The sequence below is a fragment of the Anabrus simplex genome, chromosome 11 (assembly GCF_040414725.1).
Source record: "Anabrus simplex isolate iqAnaSimp1 chromosome 11, ASM4041472v1, whole genome shotgun sequence".
In the NCBI taxonomy this organism is placed as follows: domain Eukaryota; kingdom Metazoa; phylum Arthropoda; class Insecta; order Orthoptera; family Tettigoniidae; genus Anabrus; species Anabrus simplex.
Window position 1 is genome coordinate 19,727,176 of NC_090275.1, and position 22,502 is coordinate 19,749,677.

The 22,502-nt window shown below is 40.0% G+C and overlaps 2 protein-coding genes across 2 annotated transcripts in view; both read right to left on the bottom strand.

Annotated features, from left to right (window-relative positions):
• The window catches only part of LOC137502711 (transient receptor potential cation channel subfamily A member 1 homolog), a 63,260-nt gene extending 52,024 nt beyond the window's left edge, over positions 1-11,236 (bottom strand). The window contains exon 1 of the mRNA XM_068229709.1: positions 11,046-11,236. Within this exon, the coding sequence (XP_068085810.1) occupies positions 11,046-11,236 (191 nt within the window). The remainder of the gene's footprint in view (positions 1-11,045) is intronic.
• Positions 1-22,502, bottom strand: part of LOC136883529 (transient receptor potential channel pyrexia) — a 434,219-nt gene that overhangs the window by 123,183 nt on the left and 288,534 nt on the right. The gene's annotated exons all lie outside the window — the stretch shown is intronic.

Genomic DNA, 22,502 nt, shown 5'->3' on the forward strand with positions numbered 1-22,502 from the left:
TCGAATTTGATGTCGGAGAAGACCCTATCTAGTAGCCTAGTGAGCACAGCTGCCCCGGTGGGGAGCCCGAAAGGTACGCGGTTGTATTCATATAAATTCCAGTCCGTGGCAAACGCTGTAAGATGTTTAGACTCTTCGGCAAGGGGAATTTGATTATAAGCCTGATTCAAGTCCAAGATGGTAAAGAACTTGGCCTTACGAAACCATGAAAAACAGGAATGGAGGTCAGGAAGGGGCACAGATTGCAACACCACCTTCCGATTGAGAGCCCTGTAATCAATGACAGGCCTGAAGCCTCCTTGGGGTTTCGGGACTAGAAAAATAGGCGAAGAATACGCTGACTGAGAGGGCCTAATAATACCGTCCTTCAACATCTGATCGATAATTTCTTTCAGAGCCTTCATTTTAGGTGGAGATAGCCTATAAGGAGGAAAACGGACAGGAATCGAATCCGTGACCTCAATTTTGTATTCAATAAGGTCAGTAACACCAAGAGTATCAGAGAACACCTCGGGAAACGACTGACATAATTTACGAATACTATCAGCCTGCTCCTCAGGTAGATGTCTAAGGTCTAACAACATCTCATCCTGGGTAGGCGAAATAGATGAACATGACACAGAATTACACTTTAACAAGGGAATTTTACAAGTGGACGCAAATTTGAATGTGCACGACTTACTCTGAAGATCGAGCACAAGACCAGTGTGAGAAATAAAGTCAGCTCCCAGTATGATGGGGCAAGACAAGTGCTTAGCCACCAACAGTTTAATTTTCCATGTAAACTTAAAAATACGAATTTTGACCAGTACGAAACCTAGAATTTCTAATGGAGATGAATTAGCCGAAACATATTGAATAGGAGATGAGACATAGTCAGGTAGTTTACAAACAGATTTCAATTTAGAATACCATTCAGCCGAAATAATCGAACAAATACTGCCTGAATCTAAGAGAGCTGTTATAGGCTCGTTATTTAACTCAATCTTAAGTAAAGGAACCGGTGCGGGGATATCCGCCGCAATCCTCAGACATTCTTTAGGGCATTCAAAAGATGAATTCGAAGGCTGATCGTTCTCTGCATTTACAACCTGTTTACTAGGGGCTGAGTCTCGGGGAGATGGATTAGTCGACTCAGCCGACGCCACTAGTCACTTTTTATTATTGGCATAGCTGGAATTTGCACCAGAAGTTGAGCAGGAGGGGGTGCTATTTGAGTTTGGGCAATTCTTGGCGATATGTGAGAAGGCCCCGCACTTAAAACAGCCTTGTGATGACCCTGCTCCATTCCTTGTCCCACTTGACTTGATCAGTGGACACTTGTCGCGCAGATGGTCAGGCGACCCGCAAGCATAACATTTACGGGGATTGACTGGTCGGCGAGGTGGAGGCCGAGTATTACCAAAGGAAGGCGGGGGTTCTTTCGCGACACGCAAAGAATCGGCGTATCTAACTCCTTCCGCTGAGACGGCCAATGCTTCAAGTTCAGAGAAAGTTTGCGGGCACGCCGCGAAACACAAATATGACCTATAGGGAGGTGAAATTCCCTCTACAATAGCCTGTACAATCTGATCTTCCGGAAAATGAAGGGCAAACACCCTAGTATAAAACTTAATGTCCTGTATGAAATCAGCCAAGTTTTCATCCAAACGCTGTACACGATAATAGTACTTCTGAATCAGAGATGACCTCGCGCGGGCAGGAATAAAATTTGCAAGCAAATGTGCATGGAAATCTTCGATAGATGACTGTTCAGCTATGGCTCTTACTATTTTATCCGAAAGAATACCAATTGCGTAAGGGTAGATAATTTGCAAAATTTGACATGGCGAAAGAGAAAAAACAAGGGCATGATCCTGAAATTCAACTAAAAACCGTAAAAAAGAAATAACTTCACTGGTGGTGTTGACGGAAAACTTAGAGATACCTCTTAGCAACATTGCCAATGGATGAGGCAAGCTGCTGAACCCGGGTGACATAGTAGGCAAAGGTTTCAATGGCAACGAAGTTAATTCAGAACGGATGTTACTCAATGATGCACGGCGTTCAGACTCGTTGTCCAATGGGGCAGAGATAGTTTGAGCAGCGACGGTTATTCTATTGCCTTCTCCCTGAGGAGGCTCTTCATCACTACCTACATTCACCGTGGCGGGTGGATCAGTTTTGGGAGGAACTTCGCCGGTTAGCAATTGAGTGACCTTATTAGACAATTCAGAAATAGTTTCAAGGAGCGTATTAGCTTGCTTCCTCTGAACGTCATTCACCTTCAGAGACAACAGATCATTAACTCTATTTGAAAAGTGATATAATCTGCCTTGCACACGCTTAATTTGGTTAGGAGACGGATCATTTTCATCAAAAAAGCTGACTACAGATGCTAGCCCAGTAATATTCTCGACGATCGTGGAAAGAGAGTCATCAATTTCTTTCTCTCCCAAATTGGGGATGGAAATGGGCAAATCAAGGGACTCTCTAAGCTTGTTTGTGTCGATTGCAACCGTGCCTCCAGATTGCACATTTCTGATAGTTAATTCATAGATCAACTCCTCTTTGCGCAAATAGTTAAGGAGGAGAACATCACGAGGGCCAGGCATGATGACAGAAAAATTTTGAAAAACTCAAAAAAAATTCCAGCAACTGAGAAAATGGTTAGAGTTCGGATCAAAACAATGTCTAGCCGTCAAAAGGGGCTAAATTGAGACCCATTCAACCACGCTCTGCTACCACTTGTTACCGCGGTTTTGTGGTAGTTATGCGTGAAAGAAGGAGCTGGGTGGTGAATAGGTCTCAAACTACTAAAGTGAAATTAATTTTAAAATTTAACAAGGTTATATTTTCTTTTCAAAAACAAAACAATAACAAACATGGCAGGTACAAAGTGGCAAAAGGGGTAGTTACAAAATTTACAGGTTTTGGGCTTCGCGCCCTGACTTCAGCAATCAGCTCAGTTTTACCCCAAACACAAGATTTAACAGAGGGGCAGAAATCCCCATTCATACCTAGGAGCCCCTGGCTCCAAATTACACTGAAAAGCCTCCACGAGGCATATGACACTCGATTTTCAAAAGAGCCCCACGCTCTCAAAATTTAAGCCTCTCAAAGGCTACACCAAACTCTACCTCCAACCGTCTTCAACGGACATAAAAACAGGGGTAAAATACCCAACCTACTGAGGTCTATCAAATGAAAAGAAGGTTAATACATGACCTCTAAAATACAATTTGAGAGGAGGCGAACTTGCACTCCTAATACACTTTGCTTAAGACCTACTTGGCACTAGGCTGTTAATACAAGGGCTAATCCCATACTACCGAGGTGACTTAAGAACATGACAATTTACATTACATTACGGAAGAATAGGTTGAGAAAATAAGTTCACCTCAAAACAATATGAGTGGGAGCTCGAGAGGGTTAGCACTCTCTATCCCAGGATGTAGCTTTAAAAGATAGAACAGATACCAGTTGTTTTTACATTTTAAAGGAAAGTTACATGGTGGAAGGCCTAGAACCCGCCGCGAGAGTTAAACTGCCGACTCTAGCAAGAAAATATGTTATTAAGAGGCCATTACCTGGAGTTGAACAGCTGGTGAAGAAAGAGGCGCTTCCCGCCTCCTGCTATGTACTTTACACACTGAGAGATGGAACAAAAGTGGCCTGGAGACCCTAAAATCAGCAGTTTATATCCTCTCGCGGAAGATTCTAGGCGTTAGGGGAAAGAAAACACCCTCCCTCAAATTTTTTATTGGATAGGATCCCGCAGCAGATTCAAGTTGGGGGAAGATACACAAGATTGGACAGAAATTACTCAAAGAAATTCGGGATTGGATAAATCTAAAACAAGGGGAAAGAGAGGGGTATACAGCCAACTTAAACAATAACAGAAAGAAATTTAACAAAGAACAAACATTTGAGATAAAACTTTCTCCAACAAAATAGTTCTTTGACTCCGCGCTAGGTCGCACTATTGTTGATCTTCAGTAGTGTCCTCTAGAAGAGAAAGTTCGCACTTCTTACTTCAAGCGAAACAAAAACACATCAAAAATGACACAGTTCAAAAACTCAAAGTTTTCCACGTGGTGACATCTTCTGAGAAAGTAGAGAATTAATAGGGTAAATAAAGTTCAGACTTCCTCCAGCAGAGGAGTTTCAACTGGCGCAACTTTTAAATAAACAGAGTAGAGGTGTACCGCCCGGTACAATCCCCAAAAGGAACTTTCACCCCATCAACGCAGTAATTAAAACTGAGAGGACTTTTCCTATTTGCGAAACTCACAACCTGACTTTTAACCCCGTTTATCAACATACCATTGCCTGCTGTCCATCTCACAACATTTTCGAGGTCACGTTGCAGTTGCTCACAATCTTGTAACTTATTTATTACTCTATAGCGCATGCTTAGGATCATAAGGGCGTATCTACAATTTTTGACATTTTGAGGTTATGATATCATTGCAATGCGAAAAGAATGCTGTATTTGAGTAACAGAACGGCGTATCTCTAACTATGCTAGTTTTTAAATTTTGTATGGCGTAAGTCATCAAGAGATTTGTTTTAGTAAATAACAAAAGGGCGTATCAGTATACACCCATTTGTTACTCACAAACACGTAAGATATGAGGCACATACTTTAGGAACAAAATGGCGTAACACCTGATACACCATTTTCACTCTAACTATTATTTCGTTTATTTTCTATGGAAACCTGTGTGATTAGCGTGTGTTAAGCATATCACCGTGAGGTGAATTAGTTTCTCTATTTTCGAGCACTATAAGAGTAATTAAATACTTGATAGTGTTTTAAAACTAGAATAATACTATCAATGAAGAAGGTGAGTCTAAAATATGAGCCACACAAATTAGCAAAGTATATTAGCAATTACAGTAGAGATAATACGCGACACTGCGAAATATCGAGGGACAGCGATTAGATCTCAATCTAGCGGAGTGACCTGAGAGTTACTGATTCTGTCATAAGAGCACGTGTATTTGTTTGTGAAGTTTTTCGGGGTTATTTATGCGTTTGTATTAAGTTGACATAAGTAAATAGTAGCGTGTGTCATTCCTTTATATCTCCTGTCAATATGAGTGGAAAGATACGTGCTGCGTTTGGCTGCAATAACTATGAAGTGCAGAATGATTCGCGGTCCTTTTTCCGCTTCCCTCGTGACAGGAAAATGTAAGTAAATACTGTGTTTGCATATATATTCTTCCAGTTACAAATATATTTTAATAGAAGGCCTAGTTTCTAAACTTCTGGCCTGCGCGCCCCATATTTTAACTGGCTTAAAATATTATAATAAGCTTATTTTATTGTATTAGTGCAGCAGTTAACCTACAATACCGATGTGTTGTTTTAGGTGTGATCTGTGGGTTTTTATTTCATTAAGGAACATGCACATGCATATGTGTGTGGCTGGTTGTGTTCCAAGTTACCCCATTTGGAATGCCGTAATGCGTTGTCAAGCACTGAAGAAAATATGGGTGATTTAAGAAATGTGATTATGATGATGCAAAGGTGAGTGGCTACTCATTGAATTTGATTTACAAGCTGTACTGTACTATCCACATACAAATGCCCAAGCATTGTTTTACAAAAGAAGACTTGCTTTCTACAGCCTAACAGTGTTAAATGGAATTGCAAACAGTGCTGTCTGTTCACGTGGAATGAGACTATAGCTAAGAGAGGGTCATCTGAAATAGCATCATGTGTGTATAAGATTCTTACTCAAAATGCAAATGGCAAAGAGATTGTTTTTATACAGATACGTGCAGTGGCCAAAATACGAATGCGTATATGTGTCTCCTTGCTGTAAAACAATTAAATATACCTGAAATCAACCACAAATATCTTACTCCAGGCCACACACAGATTCGGTACATTGTATGATCGAAAAAAAGAAGAAGAGTGTTCACATATTTGAGCCATCTGGTTGGAATACAGTCATCCGCCTAGCAAGAAAATCACCTTACGAAGTAGAAGAAATGTCACAAGATGATTTATTTGATTTTAGAAAAGTAAAGTAGGCCCCTATAAACAATACAACAGTAGATGTTAGTGGTCTAAAGTAAGATAGATGAAAATTGTGTGGTTGAAGTACTTGAAAGAGGATCCCAAATATGTTTACTTCAAGTACAACATGCATGAAAAATTCTACAAAATGCACTTAGGAGGAAACAGAACTGTAACAGTCTTAGAGAGGATCTATTCACAACCTCTTCCAATTTCGGTTGGAAAGTTAAAAGATTTACAAGAACTTTGCCATCAAGGTATTATTAAATCCCAGGATCATAAATTTTATATGTCCCTGAAGTCAGTCACCACAAGCCAAGAGAGTGACAATGATCTAGATGACGTTGGCAATTAATGAGTATCATTTCTCTTTATTGATTCTTGCAGTTATTGCTTACGGATTTCATCAATGTTATGTCAGTGCCGTTTTTTATTAGCAATATGAAAAATATTCAAAATTGGTCTACCTTATTAGGCATATTGCTTTAGTGTAGTTTTTGTTATGCTTTAAATCAGCAATGATCTACATATTTATCAAAGTTTAATGTAGTAACTATTAGTCTTATTATCAGTCTGAATTTAGCATAGTCTAGATATAATATTGTATAGATGTTCTGTTGTAACTTTGGACTGTTCTGTACCACAAACGTATTGAGTTTATTAGGCATATTTTCATGTAAAACGCAAGTTTTCTGTCAGGGTTGTGTTAATAATGTAATGATCACGTTACTATATCGTAACAATAAATTTTTTGTTTGGTTTTAACTATTTTAAATATCTCATAACTTTATGTATGGTTTTGTTTAGTATGTGGTTAAGTGGAAGAGAGGGCCTCGAGCCCTAACTTCGCCACTGAAAAAAGGCATTAATAAATAAATAAATAAATAAATAAATAAATAAATTATTATTATTATTATTATTATTATTATTATTATTATTATTATTATTATTATTATTATTATTATTATTATTATTATTATTTCATTTATCTTGGACAGTTCGACTTATGCTTTGCTGTTATTTTAAGTTTTAAAGTATCAGACAAGTACTTACGCCACTTGACTCATTGAAAACTGTGAATAACAAAAGGGCGTATGTCAGGGAAAAGAATTTTAAAATAAAGTTAGGAACAATATTATTCGAACTTGTTTTGAATTACTTGCTTTTTTGCTTAATTCAAACCTAAATGAAACCATTTAATTGCATCATCATGTGCTGGTACTTATCTTGTATTTATTTATTTATTAATGTCTTTCTGTACATGGCGGGGCTCAGGCTATGAAGCCTGCTATTATGCCAAACCATATAATTGTACACCTGTGTAAACAGAACATTATAACTACTTAAAATTAAAAATAAGTTTAATATAATTTAAAATTAACGTGAAATGTAATTTAATAATTTGTTTTTAACATTTTAAAATGAATTTATAGTATTTACTATTATTAAAACTATACCTCGAAAATTGTCAATGTCACTAATCTTACATTTACATTTTATTCATTTGACTTAATCTAACATTTGAGGGTACTTCTTGGAGTAAATTATTCTGATTGTAGATAAAAGTTCCAACACATTCTTTTGAATACCTTTAGGTTGCTTATGTCTCTAATTTCAGCCGGGAGGGAATTCCAGGAACGTATGGTCCCTGGTACAAATGAGTTGTTATACATCCTACTGTGGTGAATGGGGATGGACAACAGGGATCGTATTGATGACCTTGCGGGTGTTCTGCCTGAGGGAGAGAGGTAGCTAAAATCTATTCTCACCGGGCGAGTTGGCCGTGCGCGTAGAGGCACGCGGGTGTGAGCTTGCATCCGGGAGATAGTAGGTTCGAATCCCATTATCGGCAGCCCTGAAAATGGTTTTCCGTGGTTTCCCATTTTCACACCAGGCAAATGCTGGGGCTGTACCTTAATTAAGGCCACGGCCGCTTCCTTCCAACTCCTAAGCCTTTCCTATCCCATAGTCGCCATAAGACCTATCTGTGTCGGTGCGACGTAAAGCCCCTAGCAAAAAAAAATCTATTCTCAGGTAGTCTGGTTTACCTGTTCGTAGTATTTTGTGCAGAAGAGAAACAGCATGGTGCTTGCGTCTATCGCATAATCTTAACCAGGACAGCTGATGGAGGAATGGGCTGATGTGGGAATGGAGCGGAACATTTAGAATGAATCGAATGCAGGCATTATGCGCCCGTTGAAGTTTGGAACCAAGTGAATAACTTATGTTATTATAGACTATGTCACCATAATCAAATATTGGTAGAATTAATCCTTGAACGAGCGGTTTCCTGGTTTTGACAGGAAGAAAGTCCCTCAGTTTGTGCAGTGAGTGTAATGAGCCGAATACACGTTGACAAATTTTTGTTACGTGCTCTGACCAACTTAAATACTTATCAAAAATTATTCCAAGGTTCTTAACGGAGTCTTTCAGTGTTATAGGTGTTTCATTGATCTTGATAACCGGTATATTGATACTTTCTAACTTGGCATGCGCTTTTTTAGATCCTATTATGATGGCTTGAGATTTTAATGGGTTTACCTTCAGGCAGTGGCTACTAGTCCATTCGTTAATGTTAAATAGGTCTTCGTTTAATTTCATGGTTGCTTCTTGTATGTCATTCGGCTTGGTATGAATATACAATTGGATATCGTCAGCATATAAGTGATATTTACAGTTCGTCAGTTGTTCTGATAGGTCATTCATGTATAGAGAGAACAGAAGCGGCGATAACACCCCACCCTGTGCTACCCCCATCTCAGTATTTAGCCATCTAGACATATTGTCTCCCAATGACACACATTGTTTACGTCCGCTGAGATAGGAACGTACCCAGCATAATACATTATTAGAACATTTCATCCTTTCTAATTTGGCTAGTAAAATGTCTTTGTCTATGCAGTCAAATGCTTTTGTAAGGTCGAGAAGAATTAGAATTGTCATTTGTCCGTTATCCATTGCTAGCTGAATATTGTTAGTTACTTTTACCAATGCTGCGTTGGTACTGTAATTCGATCTGAACCCTGATTGATATCTGTCGAGTAAGTTATGATGTAAGAGATAGTCTGTCATTTGTTTGTGTACTAGTTTTTCCAGTACTTTTCCTAGTACAGGGAGGATACTAACAGTCCGGTAATCGTCAAAGGTTTAAATAAATTGTGTAGTGATAGTCCTGATTTTCGCAAAATGACAAAAATGTAGATACGCCCTTATGATCCTAAGCATGCGATAGAGAATAACATCATCCGCAAAAAGCCTTACCTCTGATTCAACTCCTTTACTCATATCATTTATATATATAAGAAAACATAAAGGTCCGATAATACTGCCTTGAGGAATTCCCCTCTTAATTATTACAGGGACAGATAAAGCTTCACCTACTCTAATTCTCTGAGATCTATTTTCTAGAAATATAGCAACCCATTCAGTCACTCTTTTGTCTAGTCCAATTGCACTCATTTTTGCCAGTAGTCTCCCATGATCCACCCTATCAAATGCTTTAGACAGGTCAATCGCGATACAGTCTATTTGACCTCCTGAATCCAAGATATTTGCTATATCTTGCTGGAATCCTACAAGTTGAGCTTCAGTGGAATAACCTTTCCTTTCCTGTTCCTTTATTATGGAATGAGCTGTAGCCTGGTGTGGCCCTTGTATGGCAGACCTTCCGAAGAGGTTGGGTGGGAGTATGGGAGTTTGCGTGTTATTGTAATGTAACATATTGTTGTGTGTGGTATATGAGATGCAGGGATGTCAGAGACAGTACAATCTGTGTGTTATTGTATGTTCTCTCGGTCCATCTATACTTATATTAGCTCTTGCCCCTCTCTTCACTAGTTTTATGCCCTGCCCTTTCTTCCCCTATATTCCTTTCTATCCACACCCCTATCGGCGCATGGTGTGATTCTATCAATCTACAATTTCTATCCTTCTGACTTTCCCTAGGATATCGCTCGAACACAACACTAGGTCGATCACACTTCCCTCATTAGCTGCGATATATGTCAATTTCCCTTCTTTTTCTCCCTCCCAGAAGGCTTTTAGGATATAGAACTTTCCTGCTTCGCAAAACTCCATTAATATCCCTCCATAACTGTTCCTTTCCTTATCTTTGCTTTTTCTTTCTACCCTTAAATCCACTTCCTGTTCTTTGCAAAACATTGGGCATAATTCCCCTATCCTGGCGTTCCAGTCGCCAAGTAATAATATTCCATCTTCTTCGAACCTCCCCCTGATGATACTGACTTCTAAGAGTAGCTCCTCCAAAAGGTTATCATTAGCGTACGGAGATCTCTTGGGGTGCCAATAAACACACGTTATACATATCTTTCTTTCCTTTCCCTCCTCCCCTCCTATATTAAATCTTAACCATAACACTTCATCTAGATCATTATCAATTTCCTCTACCAAATCCTTGATTTCTTCTTTAACACCACTATTCCTCCAGCTGATCTCCCCTTCCCCTCTTGTTTTTTCTTGCCTTACATTTAACAGTGGACCCCCCAAGTTATCTCCGTACCCAGTTGTATCCAAGTCTCTAGTAATGCTACAATATCAAAACTTTCAACTACTTTTATCACCTCGGTATTATTTACTTTGTTTAATAGACCTTCGATATTTACAAATCCTATTTTCCACTCTAGTTATAACCTGCCCTCTCTTCCTCCTCCATTAGCTTCTTTATTTTTACTTCTCGTAATCATTAGTATTTCTCCTTCGGCCTCCCTTCCTTAATATTTTGTCGATTTAGGGCGTTCTCTCTTCCCTTTTTCCTCCGTGCCCTTATATTTCTTGCCCCACAAAATTTTTAAACTCCTACTTCTTCCCTTCAATAGCGTGTCTCTCCCATTTTTATCGTCCTTCATTCCATTTCCTTCATTATTTTGTCCATGTCCCTTTAATTCTGAATTAGATTTTTCTAGGGTGTCGCCCACCACCCCTGCCTCCTGGGATCTTGTGTTTAGTTCCCTTCATTGGATTCATTTCTTGCTCGATCCTTCACTCCTCTTGACCTGCCGCCTGTCTTCAATCTTGCCTTGTGCCCGGGTCCTCTTCTTTAAGATGTTCTTCCATAACTTTCAACTCTGCTACAGTCCAGGAACGTCTCCAATTTCCATTTGACACCAACAGCCGTTGCCCACTAATAAACGCCTTCAGCCCTTGCGCTCTTGCTCTCCCTTGATATCTCTTCAGGATTCTAAGGATCTCGCTGCCTTCTCGCCCCATGTCTCTCTTGGTCCAAATTTTCTTTCCTTGCAGATTGCTCGAGTTTTTTTTACTAATATATCCGCCATTATTGTGGATATCAGTTGCACGTTTATAGGTCTACTACCCTTCACTTTCCCTACTCTTACCACGTCGCCTATATATACCTCACTAAAGTTAATTTTCATTTTGTTTTGTACAATGTCGACGACTTCATATATTATATCTATCTTCTATTCTGACCCTTCTTCCCGCACTCCATATATGAAAAGACATTCCTTCATCCTATCCTGGCTTATGATCGCTGACTCTCTCTTCAATGACACAACATCCTTTTCAAGACTTTTAACTTTTTCTCTTAGCCCCTGAATCTCTTTCCCGTGACTTCCTGACTTGGTCTCCTCCTCTACTTTAAGCATTTTCATCCAGTCTCTGTGTTCCTCCTGCCCCTTGTTCAAAGCATCCAACTTCTCCATTTCCTTATCCGGGTTGATTTGCTCCTTTAACTCTCCATTCACCACCTCCCGTATCTTCTCTATATCTTCCCAGTTCAAGTTGCCGTTCGGACCGGGGTTCAATTCCACGCCCCCCCTCCGCCAATCACCAGCAGCACCGCTATTACTGCCGCTACCAGTATCACCTCTCCAATCTTCCCTTTTCCATCCTTGTTTGCCGTCCTCCCCGTAGTTACCTTCCACCTTCTCAACCAGCTCCCGATAGCCGCCCGGTATTGCTCTACTCCTACTATGTCTCACCGCATTCCACTCTCCACAAGTCTGCACTTGTCGCTTGCTCGCATAAGACTGAATCAGAAAATATAACTCTATCTAAGGTAGAAGGGGTCGAAATACGACAACTTGTTATAGGACCAAAGTTGTAGATCTATTTGTGATGGGTGCAGAATGTCTTGTCCGTTTTGTGATACGACTTAACGTTTAGCCATAAAATACATCAGAACGACTTGTCTCCACTGTCGTTAAAATTGTCTCAATATTTCGATATTTCGGGAGTAAAAAGTTAAAAAATGTAACTTTGGGAATATTTTCGTGGGTTAATGTCCAAGAGTTATAATTTTCCCATATTTCAATTTTCTAGCGCACCTGGACCATTACGACCGCCGTTTTTCTTTGGGGGGGGGCTCAGAATTAAGTTTTAGAATTCTTTGGAATTTTTCCTTAGGTTACAAGCAAATAGCTATCTGTTTGCCAAACTTTAAGTTTCTAGCTCATCTGGAAGTGGGTAAACATTAATGTCAGTGAGTCAGTCAGTTAGCCTTCTGGCTTTATATACTGTATACTCGGTTTTGCTCGTTGGGGGATCCTCCCCAAAAATCCCAGTTGCTCTGCATTAGAAGTGGTCATTTCGAAAATACTGTAGCGAAATGGTATGTCGCATCGACAAACGGACTGCGCCATCGCACCGCCCTTTTAGTGGCCTATATGTTTGGTCCTAGGATATTTTCTTGTATATTGCCGATTTACAGTAGTGATATAAGAAAGCGTTTCGATCTGGGGCAAATTTCGTACGTTTTTCACAAGTTGAGAAATTATTTTAGTCACGTTATAGACAGCTACAGTCTTGAAACTTGGTAGGCGTATCGATCTACAATTATAGTTGACGTTTTGTCGTATCTCCATCGAGTAGCCCTTAGATTAGTTTATAAACTTAAATTAGTCTGAAATTTGAGTACAGTTTCCACATATTCCTATTGTTTTTCCGTACTCACACAGCAGTTAGAATAATGCAATTTGGCTTGAGATTGACCTATGGGTGTGTCAATGAGCTTGACGAATTTCGTGATTCTATCAGTCTTGTAAGTGCCAAACAGTACAATTAATTAAGAAAAATGTCCAAAATTGTCTTAAAATCCGATAAATGCATCTCTATCTAATGCATAAGGGATCGACATACGACGAAATGGCATAAGGACAAATTGTGTAGATATCTTCAGGTTTAGTGCCAAATGTGTTGTCCGTTACGCGAATTGACTTATCGTTCTGAGGATTTTCCCTTTCAATCACTTAATTTTTATGTGATTTGTTTTAAATTGATTTGCCTTCAACTTTGTTTTCCTTTGCACTCAGACAACGGGAATGCCCCTCAGACTGCCACATAGTTGTCATAGCTGATGCTTCTTTTGTAGCCCAAAATCTATGACATATACAAGAATGGTTCATATGTCTATCATTTTAAATAGAAGCGTCACTCTGCATGACGTCAGCACAAGATGGCCGCCCATTTAAGGCAATGCGCGTTTCGACGTCGCGCAGAGACGAATGGAGTCAAACTTGATTTGTGTTGACGAGCTCCGTCAGTCTGTTTATTTCCGAACTAAAGGAGACAACTCTTTTACATGGATCGTCGCTCTGAAATGTTCTGAGGTCGCGCTCGGAGTTACGAGGCCCCCGCGCGGAGAGGTTGCGTGGTATTTATTTGAATCCTTGCGTTGTCCAGCAATACCAGTGAATACAGCCCTGCGGAGTGACACGTCAAAAGTTTAAAATTTATTCACTTAATTTTCTCCAGCTCCATAGTGTAACGGTTCGGAGAGGCACGGGTTCGGTTTCTGGTACTGTCAAGAATTTAAGATTGCAGGATGGTTAGATGTAGTTAAATAGGTGCTTGCGGCTCACCCCCACAGGACTCCTGCATTGAATGGTAGGCGCAGTCGCCTTCAGGTCAGAGGACCGCGGTTTCGATTCCTGGCGGGGGTGTTCGTGCTCTCCTGAACATCCCTGAAAATCATTCACCACACAAAACACTGTCTTCCTCCATAATAACTCGCAGATTCCTATACACGGCAGACGCTTCTCAACGTCTTCGGACGGCTGCCATACAAGAACCGCACCAGACTGATAATAACCATACGAAATAATAATAATAATAATAATAATAATAATAATAATAATTGTACCGGGCGATACACCTCCACACCGTTTATTTAAAAGTTGCGCCAGTTAAAACTCCTCTTCTGGAGGAAGTCTGAACTGTATCTACGGTCTTAATTTCCAAATTTCTCAGAAGATGTCACTACCTGGAAAATTTTGAGTTTGTGAACTGTGTCATTTTCGACGTACTTTTGTTTTGCTTGTATTGAGAAGTGTGAACTTTCTCTTCTAGAGGACACTACTGAAGATCAACAATAGTGCGACCTAGTGCGGAGTCAAAGAACTATTTTGTTGGAGAAATTTTTATTTCAAGAGTTTGTTCTTTGTTAAATTTCCTTCTGTCATTGTTTAAGTTGGCTGTATACCCCTCTTTTTCCCCTTAGTTTGGATCTAGCCAATCCCGAATTTCTTTAATTAATTTTCCACCAATAATGTGTTTCTTTTTCCTCTATGTAGGGGTTTCTTTTCCCGAACCAATAAAGATTTTGTGGGAGGGTGTTTTCTTTCCCCTAACGCCTAGAATCTTCCGCGAGAGGATATAAACTGCTGATTTTAGGGTCTCCAGGCCACTTCTGTTCCATCTTTCAGTGTATTAAGTGCATAGCAGGAGGCGGGAAGCGCCTCTTTCCTCGGCAGCGATCTACTACCAGGTAATGGCCTATTAATATCTTCTTTTCTTGCTAGGTCGGCAGTTTAACTCTCGCGGCGGGTTCGAAGCGTTTTCCATCATGTAACCTTTTCCTAAAATGTAACTACTCTTTTCTTCTATTCTCTTGTAAAGCTACATTATGGGATAGAGAGTGCTAACCCTCTCGAGTTCCCACTCACATAGTCTTGAGGTGAACTTATTTTTCTCAACCAATTCTCCCGTAATGTAATGTAAATTGCCATTAAGTCACCTCCGTAGTATGGGATTAGCCCTTGTATTAACGGCCTAGTGCCAAGTAGGTCTTAAGCAAAGTGTATTAGGAGTGCAAGTTCGCCTCCTCTCAAGTTGTATTTTAGAGGTCATGTATTAATCTTTTCTCTCCTAATAGACCTCAGTAGGTTGGGTATTTTACCCCTGTGTATATGTCCTTTGAGGACAACTTGAAAGTTGAGTTTGGTGTGGCCTGGGAGAGGCTTAACTTTAAGAGCGAGTGGCTCTTTTCTAAAACTGAGAGTTGTATGCCTCGAGGAGGCTTTGCTGTGTAATTTGGAGCAAGGGCTCCAGGGTTTGATTGGGGTCTTCTGCCCCTTTCGTTGAAATTGGTATATCGTAAAGTTGAGCTAGTTGCTCAAGAATTGTGTTTTCAGGGCTCGAAGCCCAAATTCTCTAATCCCTGTAATTGTACATTTCAAGTTGTATTTCGGCTACTAAGTACCTGTTCTATTTGTTGTTACCTAATTTTGAAAAGAAAATATAACCTTGTTAAAATTTAAAATTTAATTTCTCTTTAGTAGCTTGAGACCTATTCACCACCCAGCACCTTCTTTCATGCTTAACTACCACAAAACACGGTAACAATAATAATAATAATAATAATAATAATAGTAATAATAATAATAATAATAATAATATTGGCGTAGGGTTGTGGCGACCCCATCGCCCAGTGGGAAACCACTGCAATCAGCCACCCGAGTATTGGCGGAAAAACCATAACCTTTTGGGTTAGGAGGAAATGCCTGCCCACAGCCACGAACATCTCGAGGCACCTCTCGATCTCAACAATCGAGTTGTATTTTCGTGATCTTTCCCAAAAGATCACCACTAGTTGAATTTTCAACTTGTAACCTTGGCATGATGGAACACACGCTACCAATGCAAATACCTCAGGCCCCGGACGCTGGTCCGGTTTCTCCCGATCGTCGGATTCTGGGGGATCGGGAACATCATGCTTCAGAAAAGGATCGGAGCTTCTCAAAATCTCTTCGCCCCAAAAAAGGAACTTCCTTGGTACTATAAACGTCAACACCCTGCTGAAAACGGGAAAGCTTAAGCAACTGACTGACGCCCTGGACAAATTTGATATTCAAATCCTAGCGATCCAAGAGACCAGATTCCAAGATGAGAACCACTTTGACTCTGAAAACTTCAGGATATTTAAGGGTAAACCGGACATAAATTTTAAAGGGAATTTATCAATACTTGGGACGGCCTTTGCAGTGAGGAAAACCATCTTAGATTCAGTCATCGACTTTACATCACCAGGCGAAAGAATCTCAGTGCTGACAGTGAAATCAAGCAACAAAGCATATGCCTTGATAAATGCCCATGCCCCCACTAACATAGACAATAAGAAAAATCCACAGAAAGTAGAAGACTTTTGGGAACTGCTTGAAGAAACTACTAGCAAGATCCCTAAACATCACGTTAAAATCTTATTAGGGGATTTCAATGCACAGGTTGGCAGAGAGAAATACAGACAATCGTAGGACTTCATCCTGCACATCGGCGGACTAATAAGAATGGAGAACGTCTAATAAGCTTTTGTACAGCATTCATGCTGAGACTCATGTCCACGCACTTTATGAGACCTTTACATAAAAAGAAAACTTGGAGATCACTTAACACATTGCTAGGGGAATTCCAGATTGATCATGTTGCTATTTCCGTAAAGAATATGCTTGAGATTCAGAATGTTAAAGTACGGAAGGGAGTTGTCGATTCAGATCACTACCTTACGCAAATCAAGGTTAGGTTCCAACCAAACAGATCCAGACCTAAAGGCAGCCAATTTCCAAGAGTGGATCCGGACTGCCTGAGGAAGAACGCTGACGTTTTCGTACGTGACATACACGATCAAGATCCTAAGGTATGGCCAGATAATCGCAACACATTACAGTCATCAGCAATGAAATTCGGACAGCCTCCCAGGAAACGTAAACACAGATGGTGGAACACAACCTGTGATGACGCTATCAATGAGAGAATCAAAGCATGGAATCAATGGAATGGACATAGAACACTCGGCAGATGGCAGAATTTCCTTAAGACTCAAAAACTGACCTCAAAAACAATCCGCCGCGAAAAACGTACATACGAGAAAAACAGACTCGCAGAGATAGAGCAGGATTTCCAGAAAAACAACACTCGGAGTTTCTACAAGACATTTCGTGAGGACGTATCAGGGTACAAACCACCAACATTAAGTTTTCGTCGAACTAACGGATCACTAGAGAAAAACAGTAAAGAGAACAGCAAGATACTGGCTTACTATTTCCAAAATCTACTGAACTGCGATCCACCAATTGAAAGACTACAGTTTGAAAAACCTCCACCAAACCCAGACTCACAACCCCCAACAACTCAAGAAATAAAAGAGATAATCCAATCGCTCAAAAATAATAAAGCCCCTGGGAACGATGGCATAACTGCAGAAATGTTGAAAATAGGAGGAGATGACCTCATCAGAAGAATTCATACGCTCTTAACAGAAATATGGGAGACCATGATGATTCCAAAGGACTGGAAGAATGCCATTATCCATCCGTTACATAAGAAAGGCGATCGAGCGGACCGCAACAACTACAGAGGCATATCCTTTTACCAGTTATATACAAGGTTCTATCTAAAGCGCTATTAAACAGAGTAGAACAACAAACAGATCATTTGATTGGTGAATACCAAGCAGGCTTCAGAAAAGGTAGATTGTGTTCTGAGCAAATTTGGATTCTGAAGACGATATTAAGGATACGCCGCAGTACCACCACATTTGTCACCTTTGTGGACTTTAAGAAAGCGTATGACTCTATCGATAGACAAACTGTTGTGGACATTCTAGGAGAGCTCAGTGTGGACAAGAAGACAACAGAATTAATCCGCCAGACTCTCACAGACACAACATCTCAAGTGAAGTTTCTAGGTGAACTATCAGCCTTTTGAAGTGCATACAGGAGTTCGACAAGGAGATGGCCTCTCCCCAATCCTTTTTAACTTAATGTTAGACAAAGTCATCAGGGAATGGGGAAAGGAAATCGAAGGTATAAACATTGGTACTCGGGGACAAAGAATTAACGTGAAGTGCTTAGCTTTTGCTGATGATCTAGCTATCTTTACCAAGACTAGTGAAGAAACCAGGTATGCCATAGAGAAGTTGCATGAGATAGCATCAAAGACAGGTCTCCAAATGTCATATGAGAAGACTCATATCATGGCTAATGGACACCAGAATATCAAAAGATCCCCGCTACAGACAAATTATGGAATAATCACACAGGTCCCTTCCTTCAAATATCTAGGAGAAATCATTGTACCATCTGGACTGGACAGGAAAGCTAATTTAGAAAGGGCCACCAAACTCCTGAAAGCATACCGAATAACATGGAACCACTACAATAAAAGAGTGATGTCACGAAATGCAAAACTTCGGCATTACAAGACTGTTGTTCTTCCGGAAGCCTTGTATGCCTCAGAAACCACATCTCTAGGAGGCCACTCTAAAATTGATGAAATTGAAAAACAAGAACGAAAAATTCTGAGGAAAATATATGGCCCGTTCATGTAAATGGTATATGGATCAAAAGGAAAACTAGATTTGTACAAAGCAATCGACAAATTCACCGATACTGTACGCAGGAGACGATTGAAATTCTATGGCCACATCTGTAGAATGGGCGACACTAGACATGCAAAAAAAAAAAAACAGCTTGTTATAATTAATTCAAACAAGATCAAAATAAGCTGGTTTGAGGAAATAAAGCAGGACTTAAAAGAAATTAATATCACAGAAGATATCATCAGGGATCGCAAGGCTTTTGGGACTCTGGTTGCAAAGCACACGTTTAAGGAAAAGGCTAAAAGAACCACAGCATAGCGAGTTCATGAAGAGATTTTGGGAGGAGAAGAAGAAAGGAAAACCATCATCAGGCTAACAAGTTCCAACGTGCTCTGTAAACGGGCATAACGAAGAAAGAATAATAATAATAATAATAATAATAATTTACATCCATTTAGGAAGTCTCGGCTTGTGCCGCTAACATGATGGGCTGACTCGGCCTAAGCAGGGAGTCCCCCTCTTGATTATGAAACTACACAGGTATCTCCAAATATTTACAACAGAACAACAACCAGTGGCGAAGCGTGCTAGTATCCACTGTTACCACCGGTAACAATTTGAAAATATAAAAATCGAGTATGCTTTAATATGAATATTTAATGTTTTTGTTTCTTCGCCGGGACGTGTCGCGAGAACTCTATTGCACCAGTTTGCCACCATCAAAGCTGAGCGAGAGGCTGTTACCAGTCCATGCAGTGATTACGCTTTGAATCTCTTCTCACAGCTAGGCGAGTATTACTGCGCCTGCGCCAAGCAAGGCCCCTTTCCCTTCGACACTGAGATGTATCCTACTACGTTGTCCGGTCGTGTTGCCACATTGGAAAGTGGTAACAAAAACTTATAACCTCGGTGCTGAGCTGTTCCGTCCGTTCATTCCGCCGCGCTCAACAGTGCATTGTTATATTATTGTATTATTGTTTTTTATTATAGTACGATGTGACATCTCTTGTTATGTGTGAATTTATATATAATTCATGTTATAGGTGGGCCGGCACAAGGTTGCACTTGACAGTTGTAAGTCATGTTGGCACCACTACAAAAATGAAATGAAGAACGTCACCCGTCAATCAGAATCACCAATCCACTACTTTTTATATGTCAGATACAGTTACGCATTTTATTCATGTTAATTCGTATTTAATTCCGTATAGTGCTTATAATCTTTTATTTGCTTACACAGATATGAGCATTTAATAAATGTTATAAGGCTTAAGCGAGCCACAAAATAAATACGAACTATTTTCAGTTGATTGTTGTTGGCAATATGGGTAGTATAGTAGTGCCATCTGTAACTAGCTTGACTACCGCATTGAAGTGTTGCCGTTATGTCTGTCGTCGCTAGCACGTGGTCAGGTGTGATTCGCGCGTTTATGAAAGTTTTGTTTTCATTGTGAGATAATTGTGAAGTTTCATTTTAACGAATACAGTGCGATGTCTCGGAAACGACAACATAGGCCTAGTCATGAAACGCGAAGTGATAATTCTTTGCGCCGTGGCGGCGTGTCCCTTAATAGTCAGGCATTAGAATTAGTGCGGAGAACTCGCGAGTTTTATGAGAGAGAGAGGAAATTCGTACGCTTGTACAGCCGTCTCTCTGTTCCTGCAGATCATATTGTGGAACGCATACGTCAAACATTAGGGCTTTCAAAGCGTACTGTTATTCAGAGAGGTGTCCGCCTCCAAAAATAGAATTAAAAAGGGACTGTATCTGTGTCGGTGCGACGTAAAACAACTAGCAAAAAAAGAAAAAAAGGGGGGGGGGGACTGGGGTACACATACCAGTAGCGGAAATGGGGCTGATAGTAGGGACTTATTTCACAGCACTTCGGGAAGAAACGAATTAAGCTATCACCTGTAACAGGAATTAATTATTTCCAGGCTGATGCAATAGCAAAAGACGGTACCGTACGATGATTACAGCTCAAAGTCCCTTCTGTCATTGTTATGGACAATGTACCTTACCACTCCGTAATAATGAACAAGACCCCTCCTTCGAGCATCAGTAAAGAACTGTTAGTGGAATGGCTGCAGTAAAGAAATATCCCAGCGCATATGTGTATGACTAAATTAGTCGACGAGGTAGCGAAGGAACAAGGGCACGAGGTTATTAGGTTGTTGCCGTACCACTGTCACTTCAACCTCAATAAATTGGTACGGTATGGGGTGAAGTAAAACAGTACGTACGCACTAATAACAAGTCCTTCACAATTACTGAAGTGGAAGGACTGTTTCGGGAGAGTATTGCTCGAATGGATGCGGCTTTGTGGATGAAGAAAGTTAGCCATGTCGCAACATTCATTAACTCGACAATGGCAATACATGGCATCATCAGTGACTGTCAGGAGTTGATGATCTGCCTAGACGATGATGACAATGACAACGAAGGCGACGGTAGTGATAGCAGTGATCTGGAGGGTATCGAGCCTCTACGTGTATGAATCAGGTATGAAAATAAGGATTCTGAATTTTCGTAAATTTCATAGATTTTACTTGAAATCTTTTGTGTTAGTACCGGTATATATTATTCTAACATTTAGGTGTATTCAAAGTGAGATTCGTGTCGACCGATTTCTTTAGTATTTTCTAACATCGCGTTAATAAGAATTTCGTAGTATATTTATCTCGTATCATTTTGTGTGATAAATAATCGGTGAGTTGAAAGTTCGATTTTTGTCGGCGTATTTCATTTGTTTTGTGTATCATCGCGATGATATTAAAAACATTTCTTCCATGTTTTTAAAAACTCGCGTGTCTTGCAATCAGCTGTTGTTGCGGCGGCAACATCGCTTCGTGCGCCATTGCAGTGTGACCAACATTGTGCGCAGCTGTCATGTGCAACCTTACGCCGGCCCACCTATAGATAAGGATAGCCTATAGTACTGCACAACGTATTAAGCAATAAAATGAGTGCTGTCGCTTCCACCTCGAAAATAAGTGAGTTGGCGGGCCCAGAATGTTCATGTATAATAGAAAGCTTAATGAACACACCATTTTCGTTAAGAACTTTTGAAGAAAAGAAAAACATAATTGAAAAAGATAGACCCACGCCTTCTTTTAAAAATTTATTCAAGGAATCGAAAAGAACAGTACGATGACTCGTGGTACATAAATCTGAACTGGTTATGTGGTTGTGCAAAAATGTATAAACTGTACTGTTGGCCATGTATTCTATTTTTCTCGGAAAATAATGCTTGGAATAAAGACGGTGTGGACAATTTAGATAGTTTCAGAATTTTAAAGAGACGCCATGAGGTGTCTCAACCGCACATCAACGCTGTTGCCGATATGATTCAGTTAGGAAGGTTCAGAATAGAGTTCTGTTTGAGTACAGCTTACAGAAAGAAAATTGACGACCATAATATGCTAGTAAAAGTAACATTTTGTCAGCACTTTAATAGATACTGTGTGTTTCCTTTCAAAGCAAGGATTACCCTTTCAGGGGTCATCGAAAAACTGAAGAATCCGATAACAGAGGTAATTACAGGGAGTTACTAGCATTAATTGCTAAGAAAGATGACATATTTTGGTACCACTTAGAAACATCTACAGTTTTCTCAGGACTTTAGTCTGATATACAAAATGATATTATTGAAGGCATAGCTACTTTTATGACCAGCGAAATTAAAGACGAGGTTAAGAAGGCAAACGTTATTTACGTTTTTTTGGATGAAAGGACAGACGTTTCCAACAAAGCACAACTGTCGACTGTATTTAGACATGTTAGTCCCGAAGAAGAAATTCAAGAGAAAGTGTTGAGATTCAGTGACGTACGTGGTGACCGTTCTGCTATTTCTCTCTCTAAACATCTCTTTGGAATGTTACAAGAATTTCAGTGTGGTGAAAAGTTAGTAGCAGAAACAT